The sequence below is a fragment of the Ambystoma mexicanum genome, chromosome 10 (genome assembly GCF_040938575.1).
Source record: "Ambystoma mexicanum isolate Mex_15411 chromosome 10, UKY_AmexF1_1, whole genome shotgun sequence".
Lineage (NCBI taxonomy): Eukaryota > Metazoa > Chordata > Amphibia > Caudata > Ambystomatidae > Ambystoma > Ambystoma mexicanum.
Window position 1 is genome coordinate 1280850989 of NC_090932.1, and position 23834 is coordinate 1280874822.

General features: G+C 45.2%; 1 protein-coding gene across 3 annotated transcripts in view; it reads left to right on the top strand.

Annotated features, from left to right (window-relative positions):
* The window catches only part of NF2 (NF2, moesin-ezrin-radixin like (MERLIN) tumor suppressor), an 855245-nt gene that overhangs the window by 206946 nt on the left and 624465 nt on the right, over nucleotides 1–23834 (top strand). For all 3 annotated transcript variants that reach the window (XM_069619277.1, XM_069619276.1, XM_069619278.1), the window contains one exon: nucleotides 17892–17974. In XM_069619277.1, the coding sequence (XP_069475378.1) occupies nucleotides 17892–17974 (83 nt within the window). The remainder of the gene's footprint in view (nucleotides 1–17891; nucleotides 17975–23834) is intronic.

Genomic DNA, 23834 nt, shown 5'->3' on the forward strand with positions numbered 1-23834 from the left:
ACATGTCGGCAAGAGAAAGTGGTGTATTGGAAGAGGTAATGAGTGGGACACAAAATAAGTATAGAGAGGACGAAGAGGAAGAAGACAGTGTCGGAAGGTGAAGATGAGAGCAGGGAAGAAGCACGCAAGCCCAGTCTATGAACAATGGTTTAGGGATAGAGGCAGCTTGGTCACGTTTGAAGAAACTGGTGATAAGGCCGGAGCCCACAAAATACCAGTGGCTCCCAGAAATGAGCTTGAGGGGGGGCAATAAGGAAGACCCCATATTTAAATAGGCTAGGTAAGAAGGGTTTCAGCTGCACTAGGCTAGGTAAGAAGGGTTTCAGCTGCACACTTAAGCAAAATGCAACTGACACAATTCCCTTTATTACAGAAAGGCAGAGGACTTGCCCAGTAGATGCCATGGCCACAGATTTACAAATTACTGTTGCTTACAGCAGGTGCAGGGAAGTGGATTTATGACCTAGAGAGAGAGAGAGAGAGAGAGAGAGACAGCTGGCATGACATTATCTGTGGGAGACATTAAAATCTTGTTTGCTGCTAAATTGGGTGAGAAATCTGATGACATTTGGAAACCAGCAGGATATCCTGGGGTGACAGCACAAAATACTCCGCATGATGGTGCCCCTTTTTAATATTTATCAAGCAGACGTGCAGAGGGCACTTGGGATGCAATTCCCAGACACATAAGATAGGAGTGCATAAATGATGAGGAAAATGGGACCGGACGAAGACCTGGCTGCCCATATACAAGACATTCCAGGGAAATAGTGTTTAGAGACCAGGTTAGTGGGCGTCAAAAATATAACTTTGGTTTCATATTGTATGTCAGGGACTCCCTGAAGAAGTGCATAGGTAGTTAAAGAAGATTGTGCGAATTGAGACAAAACCATGACCTGAGATCCAATTGATTATTGTCCATCATTGTAGACTAAAACAAGAGAAGGACAGAAACAAGATTCAGGAAAGAAAGATAGAAGATGCAAAATTGGTTCAAAAGAAGCTGTCGAAATTGACAGTAGAAGGAGCTGTATTAACAAATAATTGTTACGCTCACTTGGTATCCACGGGGACGCCACCCAGCCCTGGTTGGATGATTTGCACTCTCAAACCCTCTCCCGGTCCCTTGGTAAGGCCTCTGGTTAAAGATGGGTCTGCAATATAGGAGAGCTGGATTCAATACCAGATTGTCTTTGTTTTCCCACCTCCCTTGGCCTCAACTCCTTCCTCCTCTTTGGGCCTTCTCCTCACCTTAATATTGTAAAAGGTGGATTCTCCGTCCTGCTCCTCGTGGCAGGGGCACGTAGATATGGGGGGCGAGCAGCGACCAAGTTACTTCACTGGTGCAAGCCCCCCTGTGGGAATCCAGGCCTGCTGCGACTCCGTAGGTTTGCTGCTTTACAGTCTTTATGTGCAGTTCTTATGTTCCTCTTATTTCGAAGAATAATGTCTTGCTTCTTTCCTTTTAGGTATGGAAAGGTATTTTGGTGTTGTCATGCAGTTTGCAGATGAGCATGGGCCGGTAGGCGAAAGCGCGGTGTGCACGATGCGCAGCACTGTTTCGCCTTTTATATTGCTAACCTGTTTCGTTTCTCTCCTTGCAGGTTGCGATGTTCTTCACCGAGCGCCGTAATGTTCCGGCAGTGACACTGACCAGGAGATGACTACCCAGGTAAGAATTGTGTGGCTTTCTTCATTCGGGAGGAAACGTGAGTAAACGCTTACTAATGCTGTCTTTCTTTCTCCTCTTCCCAGGTTATGGTATTCCAGGATGCATGCGGTGCCGGATGATGGAGTTCGTACCTTCAGGTGAGTGGAACTGAAGTCAGCGATGGATTGAAGACCAGATACTGTTCCAGGTAAGTTTTGTAGTGTTCTGTCTCTCTCTGCAGGTCCTTGGTTTCAGGTAAGCTGGCATCCAAGAACTGGACACGGTGAGCGTTCCGCTGCCCACAGCAGAATAACACAAAGCATGTTCTGGTGTTTGGGTGTGGTTTAAATAGTCTCAGGTAAAGTAGTCCAAGTAAAGTAGTACCAGGCCTGCCACACCCAAAAGACTAGACCGCATAGCTCAGTTCCTTGTAACTGATCTATGTGTGTGCCTCCCTGTTGGCTGAACCCCCACCACCCCCAAGTTAAATAGTCCCATTCTAATGTTGGTTTTCATGATGGTTGTGAGCCTGGCGCCAAAGGCGCCAGGACTGACTCCAAGAGGGTCTTGGATGAGGCTTTAAGGCCTTTGACCTGGCCCGCCAGTGAGGGCCAGGGGCAAGGGTTATGACAATAATGGGTAGAACCACAACGGGCAGGAAACGCAGCAGATGCAGCCAGAGCTTAATGGACATTTTGCAGGAAGGCGGGAATATAAGAAGGGGAAGAGGGTTTGCACCAAGGGGTAGAAAGTTTGGATTTCAAGCACTGCAGGCAGGAGGGTTCAATGGGGGTCAACCACGATTCAGAGGTCCTCCAACACAGTGTCAGACGTTTGGGAAACTGGGACACATTTCACAGGTTTGTAGACGTAGGGAAAGCATGCAACAAAACTGGAAACAATTCAGTCCAGGGGGGGGGGGGTCAACCTAACCAGGTAAGGATCGAAGGTTTGCTCTTATTCTAACCTTTCTCCTTCTGTTCCTCCCTTTTTTCTAGGAGCTGCAGACTCGAGGCGGGCGTGGCAGAAGACTGGATGCAGGCTTGCAGACACAGTGAGCGTTACGCTGCTGGATGCAGAATAACGCGAAGCGTGTGCTGCTCTTCGGGCGTGGTTTAAATAGCCTCCAAAGTAGTCCCAGTTGAGTATTCTTCCCCAGCCTCATCCGAGTAAAAGAATAGTCCCTAGGTAAAATAGTCTCTTCCAAGGCTCATTTGGCTTGGAGCTCTGCAGCATGGTCCGCACCAGGTAAGCTTGCAGCCTGGTCCTCATCAGGTAAATTTACTCTATGAGCCTGGCGCCTATGGCGCCAGGACTGACTCTCCATATGAGCCTGGCGCCAAAGGCGCCAGGACCACAACCAAACAGCCCCTAACAGGGGCTTTTGGGCTTGCTCAAAACAACTTGATGCGTGCTTCCGGGGTTGCTGGACCTGGTCTGGTTCCCCGGCGGTAGGCATCATGACACTATGACAACGATTCCTTTTACAGACAAAATGCCCATAACTATAGGAGAGCACAAGATGGCTATGCTATTTCTATACTCTGCAAAGACACCAGTTAACATATTGGGGAGAGACACGATGAGTACATTAAACATGATTTCTTTCACTGAAGAGGGAATAATTTGTTCTATACCAGACATCCATTATGTGAATGCTCATGAGTTCATTAGAGCATTCTATGGTCCGGAAGCACAGAGATGGGTGCCACTAAACCCAGAGGTATTCCTTTATGGAATACAGATCTTATTGACATGGTTTCCACAAATACATGATGGGCTATTGAGATTACCCACATATTGTTTGTTTAGACCAGAGATACCCACGGACATGGAGGAGAAGGGCAGGTAATCACAATTGAATTAGAAGCAGCAATAGTGAGGGAGGACAGAGTAATATTAGAGTTGATGGTGTAGGAGTGACCTGGCTCACTTAATAGCACTTGACTGATGAAAGCTTATTTGATGGTGATGACTCAGATGACAAGGTGACTATGATATTTGCCTCACATATTTGCAAATTGAGTACAGAGAGGTTCCCCAATTAATATCATTGGTATGGAAAGTTCCATCATTTATGCAGGAAGTTTTGGCAAAGCTACCAGGTTCATTGGGGACTAACGGTCCTAATGGCGTTGGCCTTTTAAAAGGAGTAGGAGCAGTGGAAATAAAACTGCAGAAAAATGCCATTTTACCACAAGCAAAACAGTATCCTATGTCTAAGGAAGCGGCTGAGGGCATTTATGAGACCATTGCTGCCCTGATGCGGCAAGGTATAATGGTGCCTTCAGAATTGCCATGCAACACAGCAGTGTACCCCGTGTAAAGGGCACAAGGAGGATCTTGAAGATTTATACAAGATTTATGCCCTCTAAATAACCTTGTGGAGGCTGAATTCCCATTAGTGACAAATCCAGCAACTATATAATGTAACATACCGTCCGCAGCATGATAGTTCACAGCGGTTGACTTGCAAAATGCTTTCTTTTCCATTCCCCTGCATGTAGATTCACACTATTTTACAGTGTTTACTTATTGCGGGATCAGATTTCAACATAGTCGCCTACCACAGGGGTACTGCGATTGCCCCAGTGTCTTCAATCGAGTGCTGTAAATGGACTTGGGAAATGTCCAAACCGACAGCACGGTAGTACAGTATGTGGATGAGTTATTAGTTTGCAGTACAACACATAAAGAGTGCAGGAAACACTCAGTGAAAGTATTGTCAGTTCTGGCTGCGAAACAATACAAGGTGGACCAGGAGAAAATGCAATATTGTCAGGAGGAGGTGTTTTGTAGGTCAGATAATATCAAACAGAGGGAGGAAAGTGACACCTGAAAGAGCAGAGGCACTCAGCAAAATGGCCAGACGAATACTGTAAAGGAAATGTAGCAGTTGTTGGGACTCTGCAGTTACTGCAGGACGTGGGTCTTTGACTACAGCACTTATGTTGGGCCATTTTTAGACCAAAAAGAAGCTCAGAAAGACTGGAGAGATTGTGCATGGACAAATGAGAGGATAAAGGCATGTGATTAATTAAAAAAGAACTATCAGCACAGCTCCTCTGTTAGGGATCCCAGATTATAATGAAAGTTGTTCTTGTTCTCCCATTCAAATGGAGTAGTGATGATGGCTGTCCTCATGCAGAACTTCATTGGGACACAAAGCACTGGCATATTAAAGTGGGATCTTAGATCCAGTAATAAGAGGTCATTACCCATGTGAACAAGCATTGGCGGCAGCAACCTTTGCAATTGAGAAGTCAGCGACTATTACAATGGGCTGTTTGCCTTACAGTTCTGCTGTTTAACTTAAAAATGTGTATTATCGTAGGAAGAAATGTCCTCTCAATTCTACAAGGTTTTTTGTGTGAATATTCATTCCCTTAACAAATAAGGAAGACATTCCGCCTGACAGAAAAATGTGGTTCTTAAATTATATTAGATATTCTCTCTTACCGCCTAAAGAGTGTACACAGAGATATCTGCAAAAGACAGACAGACCAGCTATCCTGATTATAGCCACTGTTTTCTCATTTTGTTAGTATCTTATCATTTGCATTGCAGTAAAAGAACTGGTTACACATAGCAAAGCCAGTAGTTAGTGAAACTAACATAAGGATAATGACAGAAAGGATGGCAAGCCAAATGACACGTGAAGCAATCCCTAAATCATTCCCTGAAGCAAGCACACTAAATAAGATTATAGAGAAGTGTGCCACATGATAGCAACCACTTGAGCAAGTATTTTGATAATCCCCCCACCCCCATGTTACCAACATGTGGTACAAGCACATGATGGAAGTGGGTGAGAGATGTCTGATGAGAGCTGTTTTGTCTGTTCACTCGTCCTGTACGCCATGAGTGCCTCTAGAGTATTCATAGCAACAGAAGTACCTACAAATACAGCACATTGCCTGACAAATCTTGCACTATGCAAGACCCAAGAGCAATTCCAGGACCAAACGGCCTCCAAAGTGTGCTGTGAGGTGTCAGAAATGAGAGGCGGACACAAAGTTGGAATATTTTCATTCTCGGGCATCTTTATTAAAATAAAAATGGTTAAATAAAGGCCTCTGCCCCTATCCTAAAGAGAGTTTCCCTAACTAGGAAACTGAAATCAGTCTGTATCTATTCGTCAAAACATATAAACTGTCCTTGTGTCCAAAACATACTAATCTGACCTGATCACTAACAATTAACAACTAAGGGTGCAAGGAAATGTATCTGCCTTATGTTTGGCCATTTTTTTTTCACAATTAAAGCAAGTAGGTAAATCCAACAAAGTCTTTTCCCAAGAGAAATCCTAAAATCCAGAGGGGGTCTCTTCCCCTGGCTATTTAGATAGGATGGCAAAAAGTGGCTCTTCCAAATGATTCCTTTGCTTCTTTATACAAGGCTCAAAAAGTTCCTGTGCAAACAATATGTCCCATACAATTTAGCTCTTCTTAGATTTTCTTTCCACTAAATTCCAAACAACAGTTTTCATTCAAATGAGAGGCGATTCTTTTTATCCTCTTTGGTATCTTGACAGATCACCTGATGCTCTTGTCCATCAGGAATCCTCATGTGAGCCTCTCAGATCTTTGGGTATACCCCGCTAACCGGTATGGACATTTCAACTTTACCACTTCAAATGCCTGTTGTCCTAGAGTCTCTGGTATACTTTTCTACCATGTGTTCCGCAAGATAAGTCTCTTTCTGTGACTTTAGTGGACCTCCTAGTATACTCCCTGGTCAGGAATCCTTTAGTAGGTTCTTCAGATCCCTTGGTATACTCTCCTGCTAGGTAGCTTTGCACAATTGTAAAGTTGTTATTTAACTTCAAAGTGCCTGGTGTTTTGTTTGCCTAGGCTTCCTTTCATCTACTTCTTAGTTCCCCGGGCATACTCCCCAGCCAGGTATTTTGCCACAATGTCTTATACTTCCATATACTTTGAGTGGATTGCCTGGTATACTCCCCTGCAGGAATCACTTTTTGGGGGCTTGCAGATACCGTGGTATGCTTCTCTGCCAGTTGTCTCCCCCACCCCCCAAAATGTTCACTGCCTGATGTGCTCCTTTCACCAGGACTTCTCGGTTTCACTGTTCTTTAATGAAGCACAGTTGTATTACTTTACTGTGCTTCCACTTCATTGGCTTGAGGCACTACTTGTTCCAACGTTCCCACATTGACATCTCATATATGGGGACTTGTTCAAGTTCTGTCTTTGTACTTTACTTGGCCGGTATTCGAATATTCGTATCTGCTTACATGCCTGTCGGTACGCCAATGGGTCCCCAAAGGCTCTGGGCAGGCTCAACGTTGTCCTGCAGCGTTCCTGACCCATGGCACGTTGCTGCAATGAACCTTTCTCTCTGGGACGGCATCCCTCTTACTGAAGACCTTCCTCCAGCGCTCCTGGCCACTCCACGGTCACCCGCCGGTAAGACTGCTACTTCTCGGCACGACTATGTCTCTGGTAGCTCTGCTGCTGCTGCCAGTACTCTGATGGTCCTCTCACGGTGCCCGCTGCGTCTCTCCTGGCTTCGCGCCACACCAGTATGTAGCCTTTGTAGGGGCAAGCACTTTTCTGGAAATGCCTGCCTTCTCCAGCACGGTCCTTTTCTGTACTGCTTCCTTCTCCAGCTCTGCGTTCCTCTCCGGCTCTGTTTTTTCTTTGAGTGCGGACACCTTTTTTAAATGGCCCGCGCACTTGTGCTTCATCAAAACTAGTCTGCACGTTCAACTTTGTGTTTCTTTCAATCTGCATTAACTCCTTTCTCCTTCTCGTCTCAGTACTTGAGGCTTTAAGGAAGTTGGAGTCCATAGAATTTCTAGGATTCCCAAAGTGATTTTGTTTAGGACTTTTATTTAGAAAAACATTGGAGACAGGAGATGTTAGGTGTGTGTATGAGGTATGAATTATATTTTGCCTACAGTGATATTCAGGAAAGGGCTTCTGCGTTTTACAACAGGAGAGATTTGTATAGTGGCAAAAAGCTTCAAGAACATAGGAATGATGAGGTCCTCCTTTCTATAAGGGGAAGAATATCACACCTGGTGGAGTCATCACCTTCCCCCAACAGTCTTCTCCTCCCATATGATCCTCCCTCATAGTACCACCCCCAGCTTATGACCTGGAGCCAAGGTCAGAAGCTATGAAGGGAGTAGTGGAGAACGAAATGCAGGCACGAAATAACAGTTCATGGGACGAGACGTGGTAGACGCCCCAGTTAATCAAGTTTAATAAGAGCACGAAAATAACCCTTGATGTCCAGGTGCGTGAGAACAGCACGCCAAAAGCCTTTATAGAATGTAACTGACCAGCGCCATTAGTGGCCACAAAGAAAACATGCATGGTAGAACTAGCTAAACCCTAATAAATAGAAGGAAATCTACCCTCAAACATGGTATCCCAACTGCTGATTCATTATGTTCCAAACATAGATGGGACATGTGCAGAACTCCCTCAATATGCACACACATACCAGACGGTACACAAGACTAAGTTCAAAGAATAAGGGAAGGTGTCATCGCCTCAGGATGCTTACTAGTATTCTTTAACTGGAAATATGGCAGACCATGGAAGTCTCTTCTCCCACTTGTCTCACTCGTATCTTGACGTTCTGTCAAAGTGTCCAAGGTTGGTAAGCTAGATGCCAACCAAAAATAACTCCCCTTGCCACACCACCCATGATTAATGGCACAAACCAATCAATTAGCTCTACAGTGATGTATTAGAAATACTATCTGTAGGTAGGATGGGCCCACATGGAGCCCTGAGATAGGTATCCACCAATTGAGTGACTAACCCCTAAACATTCTATATGTAGTTTGACCTACTAACCATCCCCAACTTCCTGCAGGTTTTGTAAACTGATAATATAATGTGACGACATTGATGACTAAAGTTCATAACAAAACTAGCTTGTACTTGTTAGGAAGATGAGATTAAATGCTTGTATGCTGTACCAGCTCGGATTCATTGTTTAACAAAGCTGGGTTTTGACGTGCACCTGAGTCTTCCATCATTGAGTATTTTTCCTGACTGATTGTGTGATCCTTGGCACCCCCTTAACAACACTGATACAGAAGTACGATATGATTGTGTGGAGCATTCATTTGAAGTACTTATCAACTTGCAATTTAAAAATGTGTTATGTTATACAAATAGATTTAAGTTCATATATGAGTACATAATTATAATACTTGAGTGCAGTTAAAGTACCCGCTTCTGGTAAATCTATTTCCGGTATTGCAAACATAATATAAAGTATATATCTAGTAGTAAAACAAGGAATAGAAAGAAGTAGAAAATATTTCATAGTAAGTGAAATGAAAATAGTCATTGTTCAGATTTAAATATACAATTCTCCTTATTGTAATAACATTACATGAACACATTCTTTTCGATATGACAAGCTTTCCAATAAACATTCACATATAATAGAAAGTATGTGCCCTTGTGATAGTATCAAATCTAAATTTGAATATTGGGTAATAAACAAAAAAAATCTGTTATTTGTACTACATAATTTCTTACATAAGATTAGGAAGACCATGTTGAATTATCAACATGGGGATTGTATTACTAATGCTTTTGGTAATTTCTTCAGTAAATTATGAATTTATGGTCAGAGCTAACATATTTCCTTCCAAAGTACATAACATGCTTACATACTAGTCTTCTCTGTAATGTCGGTCATCACTTACAGTTGTGTAGTGTGCACTCCATTTAAATAAACAAGAGCAGAATACAATGTACTGTTCCAGTATGAAATATGTACATACATTAATCAAATCAGTGATATCAGGAATTACCTGTTCTCTGTAATTGCTTGAAATGCGGATGCTAAATTTTACGGTTTTTGTTGCATTACATCTTATCACCTTAACTATCTTAACTTCTTTTTTACTGAATATATAATCAGCTATGTTGCTTGTCACACCCATGATAGACAGTTGCTCATGCATCTGCACTCATGTTCATCTGGTGGCTGTTTAAATGTTTATTGGGTCAATATGAGGCTGCAGATATTTTGAAAGATGAGGAATATGTGGAGAGGAAATGTTAGATTAATACCAATCCTGCAGCCTTCTGCAAGTCCCCCTGACATCTTTGCTTGCAGCATGGTTCACCTACCTCATTTGTTCTCAATTGATTCTGCTTACTGGACTTCACTATTGATGCACCTCTGTTCTGTCCCTGACACACCAAAGAGAGTACCCTGTCGTCTTTGTATTTGTGCAGATCACCCTGCTTAACTCCTTGTGTAACTCTGACTAGTGACAGTTCTTTGTGTAAAAACCTAAACTCCAGTTTATTATGTAAAACCTCAACAACTTATTTTTTCTGTGATAACTTGTTTTTAATTTGTATTCTGTTGGATAACAATGTGTTTGACCTCTTCTCTAAGGATCTGCTCTAAAGAATTCCCTTTGCACTCAAAACTGATTCCAGAACTTTATTTTTGCAGACATCACTTCCCTAAAACTTCAATCTAAACCATTCTCTACCTATTTACCACTCTGTTCTCTCCTGCACAAATACATAGAACACATTCTTGCTAATATGTTGCCTGGCAATCCCTTATTGTATGTTGCACTGTACCTTTTTACCACACTGCTCCCCTCTCAAAGCTATAGCCATGACTGCCACACTGCATGTATACATTGGGAGTGGGGTATATATAGTGAGATGCCCTGCAACTTGGACATGTATTGGTCTTCCTGAGCCCTAAATACAGGGTCCTGGAAAATCCTAATAAAGCTATATCCATCAGGATGAATAATAGCAAAGATAAGCAGTCTGTTCTTGCATTTAAGAGCTTGAAAGAGTAAACTTAGAATTATAGGGGTCTGCGTGTTTATGACTTGTGTCTATAAGTATGCTACGGGGCACGGAGTTATCTGTAAGTGGATGTGTGCCTTATGAAGATGCGTTCTTTGCTTATTTCCATTTTGAAAATGAGGAATTTCTGAATAATCATCAGGTGAGAGGCCCCATCCTTTGTTGGTTTAGCGCTTTAAAAGAGCTATGTGAATTAGCACCGTCAGTGTGGCCCTGTTCCTCATCTTAAGATGATGAACTGACTCACTCCCCATTCTGCTCTGCAGTTAAGGGCAGTCTATGCTACCATTGGTCTTAATTTCAATAGATGTCTCAAGATGATGTATTTGCAGGGTCACAATTCGCTATCTTGCATAGTAAAGATGTTTGAGATTTCTTGGTAGGCCAGCACATTAAAATGCAAACCTCTATTTATAATCCTCTATTTGTAATCATCCTGCTAAGCACAATGGATGAGCTCCAATTTCCTTTTTTGTGTGGTGAACAAAGCTTGTTTTTCCATTCAGTTTTGTTCCGTAGCCTTTTCAAAGTAAAATATACTTTTTTTATATTTATTTTTTTGTCGAAAGCTTGATATTAGTGTTCAAGGTCGGTACACAACAGAAACTGTGTTATGTCCTTTTACTTGTAGGGTTTTAACAGTACGTTGATTGAGCGACAGACCGAAGGGAAAGCGGGGGTAAATCATTTTTCTCCAGCATTGGATCTTTCTTAGATTCACATGCTTTTAATATTCCCCGTCGTTGGGCTCGGAATCCTTGGTTACACATGTCCTACTTTTACTGAAGGAAAAACAGATGTGTTTTGTAGTCTATCCTCCTCATTATGGGTGCTTTTGGAACTAACCAATCAGATGTCGAGTGTTAAGCCCCTCACCCTGGAGGACATGCTCAGATTCTAACCGAACATCGTGCTGGGAGAGTCCTCATGCCTGTCTCCTGTGAGAAAAGTGTATTCTTTCTATCAGATAAGTCATTTTTGTGTTTACCAACTTAAGGTTGGAGAGTAGATCAACGAAGTCCCTTTTTAGAGCTCGCTTGAGGGAGACTATCATGAGGATTGCCTCGACTGCCAATACCCTAACATACCATTGAAGAGTTTGACATCTGCCAAGGTTTCAGCGCTAAAACGCTTAGACCGGCACAGGTTGTTAGTGGGCTGGCTAAACGAATGGAAAAATTATCCACCCTTAGAAGCCGAATCCTTCAAGAGTGTGGCAGTGCCAAAACTTTCTGTGAAGGTGAACCCCTCTAAGAAAAGGGACAGGTCCAAAGTGAGACCATGCAAGAAATAAAAGAAGCAAAAACCCTGCCATGAGGATAAAGGCTCACCTGCGGCACCATGCACCTCCAAGACGGCTGGGTCATCCACGGCCATCCAAAGACCATCGACACCTGCCGGGTCATCAACGAGCTCCACAAATTAGGCTGAAAAACAACACCAATCAACCTCATCGGAGGCCCCGTCGACGAGTCACTTGTCTACGAAGGAATCCTCCCAATCGTCAACGAAACACTGATCATCGGCGAAGGAATCTGAGCATTGGTCGTCTATGGAACAGTCAATACACCAATCATCGTCGATGACCCCAAAGGTCCTGTCTATGAAACCGAAGGACAAATCACACCAAAAGCCCTCTGCATCACTGAACCAAGCACCCTCGTCCTCCAAAGTGACATTAAGTGAGAAATACATTAGGTCATCAAGGCTAACGAAGACTGGTACCGACTTTCCTGCACCAGTGCAACCTCCTGCCACCGTAGAGGGGGAAGTGCAACCTAACTCACCAGTGGAATCGCCCATACCATACTTGCATATGATGCAGGAGGACAATATTTCAACATCATAACGACTCCTATTTTGAGGCGCAGCAGGGTAGTGTTCAGACCCTGAGGATACTGTCATTATTGAGTAGGTCCTACCGACTAGAGTAAAGGACAACCAGGCCAACACCTCGGCCTTAGACTCCACCGAGACCATCGCCATGGCAGCACTACCACCCACTGCAAATGCCAGCTCCAGCGCATCCCTTGATGCACCTGCAGATGCTACTGTCGGTACAGGTCCTATCTTGCCTGCAAAGCTTACTGTCTGAGCTAAATATGGGACTACCGCTCCAGTGCTTCCTTTTCTACGTCAACAGGAGGCAAGGGCATTATAGGAAGCTCAGCCACGGAGACATAGATCACAACCTCCTCTGCTAAGGGCAGCCACACCAACACAGAGTTCAAGGTCTCATCAACGGGGCAAACAAAGTGACAGACAGAAACACACCACCAAGGACTCGCAGGTCACCAGCACGCACTGTTAAATCACTGGAGCGCCAGCCAAGGCGCTCCACGTTCATAACGGAGGATCAAGAAGAGGGTGCGTTATGACTTACAGATACAGATGATCCACGGGACACAGCATCTTCAACGTTGTCATCATTTCACAGCGATGACTGGGATACAGACAAGTCCCCCACAGAATATACACCGGAAGAACCCCCAAAGCAATCGCCACCAGACGAGATGGGGGCTTTTCATGCTATGATTACAAAAGCATGTCAGGATTTTGACCTCGCACCAACTGAAGAAAAAAAAGACTGTTTCCGGTTTGACCATATGAGCAAATTTAGGAGGGCAATAGTTTCCATCACTGTCCTGGATCTTTTCTGGGAGGACGGCCTACGAACCCTGAGACACCCATTCATAGAGCCTACCTTAAAAGGGAGGCTTGGAAAGAAATTCAAAGCCTCTGAGACGGATGTATACGATTTGGCCATGGCAGAATTCTTCGCGGCCGAATTGTCCATGGTCAATTTTGCAGCAAAGACAATTTTGCCACGGCCAAATCCGACTCAACTTAAACACCCCACAGTCCCCAATACAAACCCCCCCTCGCCAACCACGTACTTACCTTTTTGACGCCTGCTTATCTTCTGACCCTGCATCATCAGTTCCGTCCCTCCTATGTGGGTTGGATCTGTTGCCGCAGGGTCAGCTTTCTTCTTTTCTTTTTTTTCATTTCTTTTTTCCCTGTCTCCCACCACCGGAAGCGGGGGACACCCCTGCTACCCCTAAAGGCCATCACTATCAAACATGGGGGGGCAGGGGACACCCCTGCAACCCGATCGAATGGTACTGGCCGAATTTAGCCAGGTTAACCATACAACCAATTCAAAACAATCAGATTGGTTAATTACCCTGAGACCACGCAAAAATGCCTTGCCTCACAACCAGAAAGTGGTGTTCACAGCGGCAGGAACAAAAGTAAATGTACACTCGCCAAAGTGTTCTGTCCCTCCAGAGAATGAAGGAAGAAACGTGGATGCATTCTGGAAAAAGGTGCTAACCATTGGGGCCACCACTGTAAAGGCTGCAAATGCCCTTGTTCTCATGTCAAGATACGAGAGGGAAATGTGGCACAGTGTGGCCCCCGATCCTGTAACCCTTTTCGGAGGAGTAATGAAAGGAGGCCCTCGCCATCTAACCACAACATCAACATTGGGGTCGATGTAGCCGAAACCTGCTTTAAACAAATATGCACTGGGGCAATGCTCCGACATCAAGGCTGATTCCGCAGTAAAGATTTCCACCAGGAAGGCCAAAGTAAAGTCCTAGATATAACAATCGTAGGGGACAACTTATTTGTGATGAGGATCAATGACTCCTTAAAAGCGATGAAGGCAGACATGGGCATAGCCAGGTTGCTAACAACCCTACAGTGCAGAAAGACTTTTCGTTCCTTCCGGGGTAAATCAAGCGGAGCCATCTTCTCGTCCTCCACACGGGGAGGACAGTCTTACAATAGAAGCTCCTACTACTCACAAGGTTTCAAAAGCAACTTTCAAGGGTACCAAAGCTCTAAAGACTACAGGCCAGCGCAGAGACTCCTCCCCTTCACAGTGAGGCAGGCAGATAAAAACCCAAGCATGACTCGCCAAGGAGGGCGCAGGGGGCACGAGGAGGGGGCAACGTCAAAATGTACATCATTGAATGGAGCAGGATCACAATGGACACATGGGTCGTAGACGTCATTCAGCAAGGGGGCGTCCTAGAAATTGCCAGGCCCCCTCCAGATATACCACCAAAAAATCCTGTTTTACCCCATCTAAATGTCCTAAAGCAGGAGTACAAGAGATAATGCGAAAACATGCTGTCCACAAATTGCTGAAACATCTCCAATACACAGGGGTTTACTCAAGGTACTTTGTCATAGAAAAGTCTGACAGAAAATGGCGGCCCATCCTCGACATCAGTGGGTTAAACCAATTCATTAAAAAGCGGAAATCCAAGATGATTACCCTGCATGAAGTCACAAGAGCGTTGCAATCGCAGGTCTACCTGGCATCTCTCAATCTACGAGACGTGTATTTCCACATGCCAGTACACAAAAAGCACAGAAAGTACTTAAGGTTCTTGGTGGCAATGGAGCACTACCAGTTACGGGTTCTACCCTTTGGAGCCCCCTGAACTTTCACAAAGTGCCTCGCCCCTATAGCGGCGTACCTCAGGATGCTGGGTCATCACATCTACCCGTACTTGGACGACTCACTAGGGAGAGCGCACATACTAGCTCTAGCAAAACAATCAATTTCACAGAGGCAGCACTACAACGGCTCAAATTTGCCGTAAACTACAAAAAGTCCTACATGGAATCCTCCAAAACTATAGTTGTACTTGGTGCAACCTTTTCCACGACTGAAGCACTAGAACACAATGGCTGCATCCCTTAAACAGGGAACCTGGGTTTCTGTACGGAAATGCATGCAATTACCGGGAACTATGTCCTCTTGTGTACCTCTCATTCCACAGTGCAGACTGCACATGAAGCCATTGCAGGAGTTTCTAGGGGGCAGATGGTCTCAAACAACTGGTTCCTGTGATAAGGTCTTGATTACATCCCCGCCACCCCTGCCCCACAGGCTCAAATGGTGGTCATCCACTCAACACATAGCCGTGGGCTATGGACCCACTGCACCAAAAGGCCCTAGTCACAGATGCCAACCTTTAAGGTTGGGGAGCACATGTCGACCATGTGAAGGGGTGCTGGACGCAGTCGGAAGCAGTCCTACATATCAGTGTCCTGAAAAAGAGGGTGGTCACTAGGCACTTCGGTCATTCCTACCGGTTTTGAAGGGGTCAGCACCGAGAATGCTCTCCGACAATACAACAACATGTATTACATACAGAAACAAGGGGGAATAAGATCCAAGACTCTGTCCCAAGAGGTTCAACAGCTATGGCACTGGGTGATCGACAACCAGATATTGCTGCAAGCTTACCACCTCCCAGGGATCCAAAACTCGGTGGCAAATGGGCTCAGCAGAGCAGCCACACAGTGTTAAGAATAACGAAAAGATGTGCAACTGTTGAAAGTGTTCATACAATGAGCCCGACCACAGCTGGATTTATTTGCAACCAAACGCAACACAAAATGCGAGCAATTTGTGTCAGGGTTCCCCAAGAGGGGTCACCGTGGGATGCCTCCTGTAAATTGTGGAGCTGCCTATTCGATTACGTGTTCCCCGCCCCCTTCCCTCCCCCAATCCCTGTGAACCGCAAGTAAGTGCAGGTGAGCGTATCCTTGCCGCCTCATCCCACCTGCCATGGGTTCAGACCTAAACCACATGTCGGAAGACCAGCCAATCCCGCTGCTTTCACAAGACTGGAGATGGATATTGCTCCACGACCCACAGTCAGTGAAACTGTCAGTGTGGCTCCTGACTTCTTGGATTTCGGGCACCTAGAAGTGCCAGAAGAGTGTACGAACATTCAGTAGGCAGCAAGAGTGGTCTCGACCAACTTCTCCAATTCCTCGATTAGGATTCACCCAGCAGCAATATCCAGGTACAACAGGGGGTGGGGGAGAAACACCACTCCACTATTCAGTATCAGGCTTATTAAGCACTTTATGAGAGGTCTGTTCCGCTTGTTTGCACCACCCAGAAAAGCTGCTCCACAATGGAGCCTAAACACAGTGCTTGCAGGTCTAATTGAGGCGCGCTTCGAACCTTTAGCAACAGCACCATCAAATAGGTCATGGAAAGTGTCCTTTTTGGTGGCAATCACTTCAAGGAGAATGTCAGAAATACAAGCACTGGCAATTAATGAACCATGCTTAAGTTTCGTTAGGGATAGGGTGGTGCTTAAAACTAACCCCCACTCGATCCCCGAAAGTCCCAACAGATTTCCACATGAACTCTCATACTATCGACTTTCTTCCAAAACGCCAAGTCACCTGCGGAGATTGCACTGCACTCCCTATATGTGAAGAGAGCAATACAGTGTTATTTTGACAGAACCAAGCCCTTCAGAGACTCTACTCAATTGTTTGTCGTCTTTGGCCGGTCCAATAAAGGAAAGACTATCTCTAAACGAGGGTTCTCCAGATGGATTTCATCTGCAATTTCCCTCTGTCATCAAAAGGCAAATAAGCCATTATGGGTAAGGTCTGAGCCCCTTCCACTAGGGCCACCGCAGCATCCACAGCAATGTGGGCAGGAATCTTGCTGTCCGACATATGTCAGACTGCCATCAAGGAGATGCCCCTCACATTCACTAAGCAGTACCGCCTAGAGGGGCAGCACGCTGCAGACTCAAGGACGGGGAGAGCCGTCCTGCAGAACCCGTTTCATTAAAGTAGGTCTTTATCCATGTTACCTTCAATATGTTAAAAGTACTGCTATGTTGTCCATTCAAAGCATGCGAATCTATTAAAGATCCAATTCTAGAGAAGGAGTATGTTTTTTTTACCGGTAACTCCAGTTCTCCAGCATTGGTATCTTTCACAGATTCACATGCACCCTCCTTCCTCGCCAGGGGTTAAAGGCCTATTCGCAGGTAAAGTGAGCGTATCATCACTCACCTGTTAGAACATGGTCTCTGGAGAAGGGACTTAACACTCCACGTCCCATTGATTGGGAACAAAAGCACCCATAATGAGGAGGATAGACTACAAAACACCTGTTTGCTTTTTCCTTCAGTAAAAGTAGGAATTGTATAACCGAGGATTCCCAGCCTGACGCTGGCGAATATTCAAAGCATGTGAAACTATCAAAGATTCCAATGCTGGGGAACTGGAGTTCAGGGGCAACGTGCTGGTCTTGGAAGCAAAACCATGTAGAGCAACAGAGTTTCGAATCCCGGATCCGTGCTTAGAAACCAAACTCGGGTACGGTCTTAGGCGCGTTATAAAAAAAACTATTCAATAAATACAGGCAAGAAACGTGCTACCTCTGGGAAGCTATGGTACAGGTGTGGGACTCTTTTGGCTGTCTGAAGTGTTTAGTTTATTCAACAGACTGGCATATTTGGAAGCCCTACACTTAGTTTTGCAATCCTGGAAATCGGACTGTTACCTGGAACTGGTTTGGGTGATACTTTGCATATCTGACGATTGTTATATTATCCCTGTGGCAGGTGATAAATCTGTACCAGATGACCCCAGAGATGTGGGAGGAAAGGATAACTGCTTGGTATGCTGAGCATCGAGGAAGAGCCAGGTAAGTCACTTTGTGATACTGGGACAAGATTGCGAGGAGCCTAGGTGTGGGTATAGTGTCACCGGCTAGTAGCAAATGACTTGAAGTAAACGGCTCTATAACTTGAAATCGAGCTGCTCATGTCCTGCTGCTTAGTATTTCACTTCAGAGCTATTTTAAAATCTCTCCTAGTTCCTCTGTTGAAAGCCTGTTTTTATAAGAAATTGAGACTTTTGTGCCTATGTTTTGTACGTGCCAACAGTAAAGCAATTGTGCATTATACTATAATGCATTCTTTTCAACTTGCAGATGTGCAAACCCCCCAAGCCACTGGATTCAATAGCACAATCACAGCTGCCTTTGAATCCTAGGAGCGGAAGGGATGTGAGGATAACAGTATACCCATTGGCGAGATGATGGAGCTGCTGTTTGCCCTGGACATATGCAGTTGAGGTCGATAAATGGGGTCTGGGTGAGAGGAGGTTCCTATAAGGGTTTGACCACTATTCAATAAGCAAACACAATAAAGATTTCCTTTCATCACAGTGAATGGAATTCTTTTTACTGTGTCTGTTTAATGAGATACTGTGCAAACCCTAACACACCCACATTTCTAAGCATTCAGAGGTATTTATTAGGAATCTGGACATTATTTAAGTACGTTTTGACAAATAGTGCATTTTGAGATGTCCCCGTCTCGGAATGCACTATAATTTGTCACAGTACTTGACAAACGTGTGCACATTAGGGTTTGCACAGAATCTCAGTAAGCAGAAACATTGTAAAAAAAACTTCTATTCACTGCAATGAACTGAGGTTTTACTACTATGGCTCTGCTTAATGTAATCGTGTGCATAGCCTAACTTGCACATGCTTTTCCAGGATTTGGGTTGGAAGCACGTGGCTGAAATGTTCGAGGGAGAAAAGACCGAAAGTTTTTTTTTCCGTTAATAACTTTCGATCTTCTCTCCGCTGAACATTTCAAACTTTGCCCTTGCCCCCACCCATGACCCCCTACTTACCTTGCGGCAGCACACTTCGCTGTGTGCCGCCGATTCCCTGTGTCCCTGCAGCGCCTGTTCCCTTTCACTTTTGTGATCGGGAACCGGCGCTGCAGGGTCCTTTCCCTTTCCCCTCCCCCCCTTTTTTTTTTTTTTACAGAATAACTGCGGGGACACCCCCACTCACAGTATAGTGAACAAGGGTTCGGGGGACACCCCCGCAGCCCTTGCCACCGAATGGGGGATTTGATTGTACTTTTCGGCCGTTCTGGGATTTTAGAATGCCAGAAATCCGGCCAAATCTCCCATTCGGGATTTTAAATACTGTCTTTTTGGGTGATTCTGCTTTTCCATCCCAGGCATATCCTTGCAGGGGGAAATGCTGGCAGATTGCTGCAATACCATTGTATTCCTGTCCTTACTGGACACATGCTGGCAATATTTGTAAACCATCACAGTTGTGTTCTTACACTGCCAATACTGTTTTTTGTTATTTTTTTTGCTTTATTTTTCTTTTGTGGTCTATACTGTATATCTATAAAACGTTACAACTATCAGCTGTGTGTGTCTTTTGCTTTTCCTCGCACATACTGCATGACTATTCCTGTGCAGAGTTACTGATTTCTATTTGCCCTCATTTCTTGTGTGGGCATACATGGATGGAAGAGATTTTGCCCTATGAATGACTAGAAAAAATAAAGAGCGGTTTAAAAGGGAAAAATATTTACGAATGAAATTATTTGGCACCTGCAAGTGGTGTCACAATCACAACTTAATGGAAGGGAAGAGAGATCGACACTCTCCCGAACCACGGACACCGAATGAATTTGACCCTCCTACCGTGGTTGGCACAGGCGCCTGATTTTAGAGAACAGGTCGCCCCGTGGCAGCCAATGGGAGGAAGAGGTGTTAGGGAGAGGTTGTGGATAAGATGGGGGAAGTTAGGAACACCGGATAGAGGGTAAGGAACTCCTACAGTGGATGAGAATGGGGGAAGCACAGGGAAGAAACCCTAACCTTTTTAACATATAACCACACAGATAATTCAATAACCTAGGTATTCCTTAAACTCTTGATCCTGCCTATCACTAAGCAGCACACCTTAATACGTGTACTACACTCTCCTTACTCACAAGGGACACATATAGCAAGCAACATGATGAAAACAAACCACAGGGATTAATCCCAGCATGAAAATACAATTACACATGGCCCTTCGGGCAGCGTAAGCAACATACAAACATACATAGCGCCCCAACTAGTTATTTGCACTAGAGAAGTTTCACTCCATGCCCCTGAGTCAGCTATGACCCCTGAGTCATTTTGGCCATGCAGTATGCGTGGGGGTCCCTGCACACAGCCGTATACATTTGCTCACAAGAGTTTCTTAAGTGTAAGACCGTAACCACTTTTGAACGTATAACGTATGCACATCAGATTGGACACACACGCCTTTCAATGTTGGCCCAGGTACTTATCTTGAGTCTGGGAGCCCCTCAGGACTTCCCAGACGTTGAATGCCTTGCAGTAACACCACCCTTGACACCAATCCCTTCACAGAGAAACACAAAACTTCCCCCCCGTACTTATCTCGGGTCTGGGAGCCCCGCGGGACTGCCCAGTCAAAGGCTGAAGTGCTGTGAATCAACCGGCCGCTCTGCAGCCCCTAGTGTTCCTCCTGATACTGCTACCGTGGGAAATTCGTCCCGCGCTCCGTTTTGCTTTCCTCGGCATGCGGCATGCCTGCTCCCCAAACATCCAACGAACAAAATAAGCCACACCTACCACTCCCCGTTGCCTGCTAATAAGCTGTGCTTAATCCCATACAGCTGGCAACGCGCGCGTGCAGAACTACCCAGCACACTGAGGCTGCTGGGAACTGTAGTGTTCAGGTCCTCCCAACACTCCTGTATATTAATAGGCACATTTTAGCACTCCGTCTCTGCCAGCCCTTATTCCTGACAAGTGGCATTGCCGCTTTTCATTTATTTTGCTATGTGTTAGGAAATATGCTCTTTACGCTGCTTTCCTCCCGTATACTTCTATGGGACACTCTTTCTTTATGCTTGGATTGATTTGCAGTTTGTCGAGCGTAGAAAATGGTTTGACGTACCAGGCAGATTGAAGATACTGCATCTGGGCACAGGTGGTAATGCAATTGTGAAACAAGAACATGTTTAAGGAAAAAAAGAGGGGTAAAGAGGTTATCTAAACAAGAGTTTTGAATTCTTTACAGCATATAAAGAGGGATTCCTAATATGAGATAATGAGTTTCAAAGGCCACCAAGCAGCATCTGTCACTTCTGGTAATGCAGTTTCTGAGCCCGGTATCGGGGGCTAACCGTGAAGCTATTTGACGACCATGCAGAGAATTTTGAAAGTGATACGCAGCATGATCGTGAGTCAGTGCAAAGCGTGACGAATATCATAGGTAGGAGTATGTTTGGGTAGCTTGAAGATAAGCCTTGCTGCAGCATTATAAGCTTTTTGGAGACGACTTCAGAGGACTTTGGTCACGCTCACCAATGAGGCATTCGCATAGTTGAGGCAGGAGTTAAGGCACCTGCCACCACTGGGTGGTCAGGCACCGCAAGAAACAGAGGGGTCCGTCATAAGTCTATGGCGGAAGAAAAAAGATTGAACAAAGTCGTTTATATGGTAATCAAGTCTGAATTCTGAGTACCAGATGACCCTAAGATTTTTTTTTTTTGGGAGAAAAAGAATGGGAGGCACATGAGAGGTAGGTCTCCTTACTTGCTCACTTGGTAGATGTTTGGGGTCTAAAAGAAGTATTTACATTTCAGATTAATTACCTTGAAGCTTGCTGTTGGTTAGCTCCGATTTAATTTCTGTAAGGCAGGATTGAAGTTGTAAATACCTCAGATGGGGGCCTAAGACCATACATAGTTGGGGTTCGTCTGCATATGACTGAAAAAAGGTCTGGTATTTTCTAATAATGAACGTTCAACAGGAAAGGTGACGGGGAAACCTGAGGGACCCCAGAAGTGGGGACTGAGGTGACTGAGGTGATAAAGCCAATGTGAACTGCTTGTTGTGTTTATAAGAGAAAACATTGAAGCCATGTCACAGCAGGGGATACACTGGGCAGATTCTTCAAACAGGAGACCAGAATGAAGTGATCCACTGTGCCGAAGGATGGGTCAGTTCAAGAAGTGTCATGATTCCTGCCCCTCATGTCCCCAGCCCTCCAAGATGTCAGGCTGGAGCCAGGCCACGATCACCTACATGGCCCTCAAGGGCCTCTCCATCCCTCCAAAGACCCACTTGGAGTCAGACTTGGCGCTTGTGGCACCAGACTCACTCACTCCCATAGGATAACATTGGGGATTGGACTTGTAGTGCATTGATGGGGACAAGATGGATGCCTCACATATTTCGGTTCCCAATGTGCGGTCTAGTCTTTTGGGTGTGGTTCAGCCCAGAGACACCTGGGATACCCAGAGACTATTTAAGCCACGCCCAGGCTGAGAAACATGCTTTGTGTTTTCTGCGCCTGCATCGTGACACTCGCCGCGTTCGGATCGGTCTCCAGTAGACCTGCATCTTTCTTCTGCGCTCAGCTCCTGCAAGAACAAGAACACCGTTGGGAACAGCCTTACCTTGCAGCGCTTCTGCCCATCATTCATCGCTTCTTCTGTTCTGCGGGCATCTTCGGCGGTGTCATTCCCATGCTGGCACGCCGCTTCCTAAGAAAAAGGTAAAAGAACAGAAAAAAGCCATTAGTAAGCATTAGGCAAATCTTAGCTTATTTTTAAAGCCTGTACGAGCTTCAAACGCTTACCTGAATCCCAGCCGCTCTGGGGGAACTCTGTCTCCGGAACTTCTCATCCATCTGCAAGAGGGGAAAGACACTCCAGGTTAGCGTGGAAACATCTAGAGGTGCCTCATACCGCGCTTACTCACCGCATTTCTTCTTCATAACCGGCATCCAAGCTGAAAACGTTGCGGCACCTAAAAGACACAGAAAAAGAACTCAGTTCAATACAAATACGAAAGGGTCGCATCGCGCATCACGCTCTCACTCACCTTCAGTGCTACTCATCTCAGAAGCACGTCGCCATCTCTGGACGCCGGCCATCATCTAAGGAAGGAAAGGAACAAAGTTAGAGAACTGTTCAAAAGACTCATTATACTTACCTGTCGGACTCTTGCCAGTGAAGTAACTAAGCAACAACGAGCCTGCATCAATCAACGCACCCTTGCACTGAAAGCAGGACAGAGAGCACACTTTCCAAGAAAACAAGGCGAGCTGTGGATCAAAGGGAAGGGTTGGACCCCGGGGAAGAAGGGGTTCAAGCACACAGAGACAATAGGGAGTTAAACTCTACCAATACTGTGTTTCAGGCCCAGTCTCCAGTCGAGTAGACTCCAGGGAAGGGTTCAAGGTCGTAAGAGGTCAGAACAGGCTGAGTGACGTCCCTGTGGATACCAGGTGAGCGTTACAAGAAGCAATAAAAGAGACATCTGGCCTGTATCTGAATAGAGCAAAGCTTCATCCCTGACTATACAAGAGCTGTCTAGGTCCCATGCCTAGGGCGGAAGCCAGACTGACACAGGTCTAGTATTTGGTAGGTTTCCGCAAAGGCAGTACCAAATCTCGATGGGTGTTTAACAGCAGAGTAATTCCTGCAAACTAAACACCTGTTAGCATGATTCCCTGTGTTTGAGATAATTTAATAAAATGGGACAAGTAGGAGGTGTGAGAAACCTGATGGTTTTCTCCCAAGTAAACCTCGGGAAGCCCTTATTCAAGTGGCCAGGGCCGGGCTGGCACTCTAAGATCCCAACCCTGGGGGTGGACGAGTGAGGGAGGATCACCTATGTAGGGGAGCCCGGGATTATGCTTGGGTGAATACCCC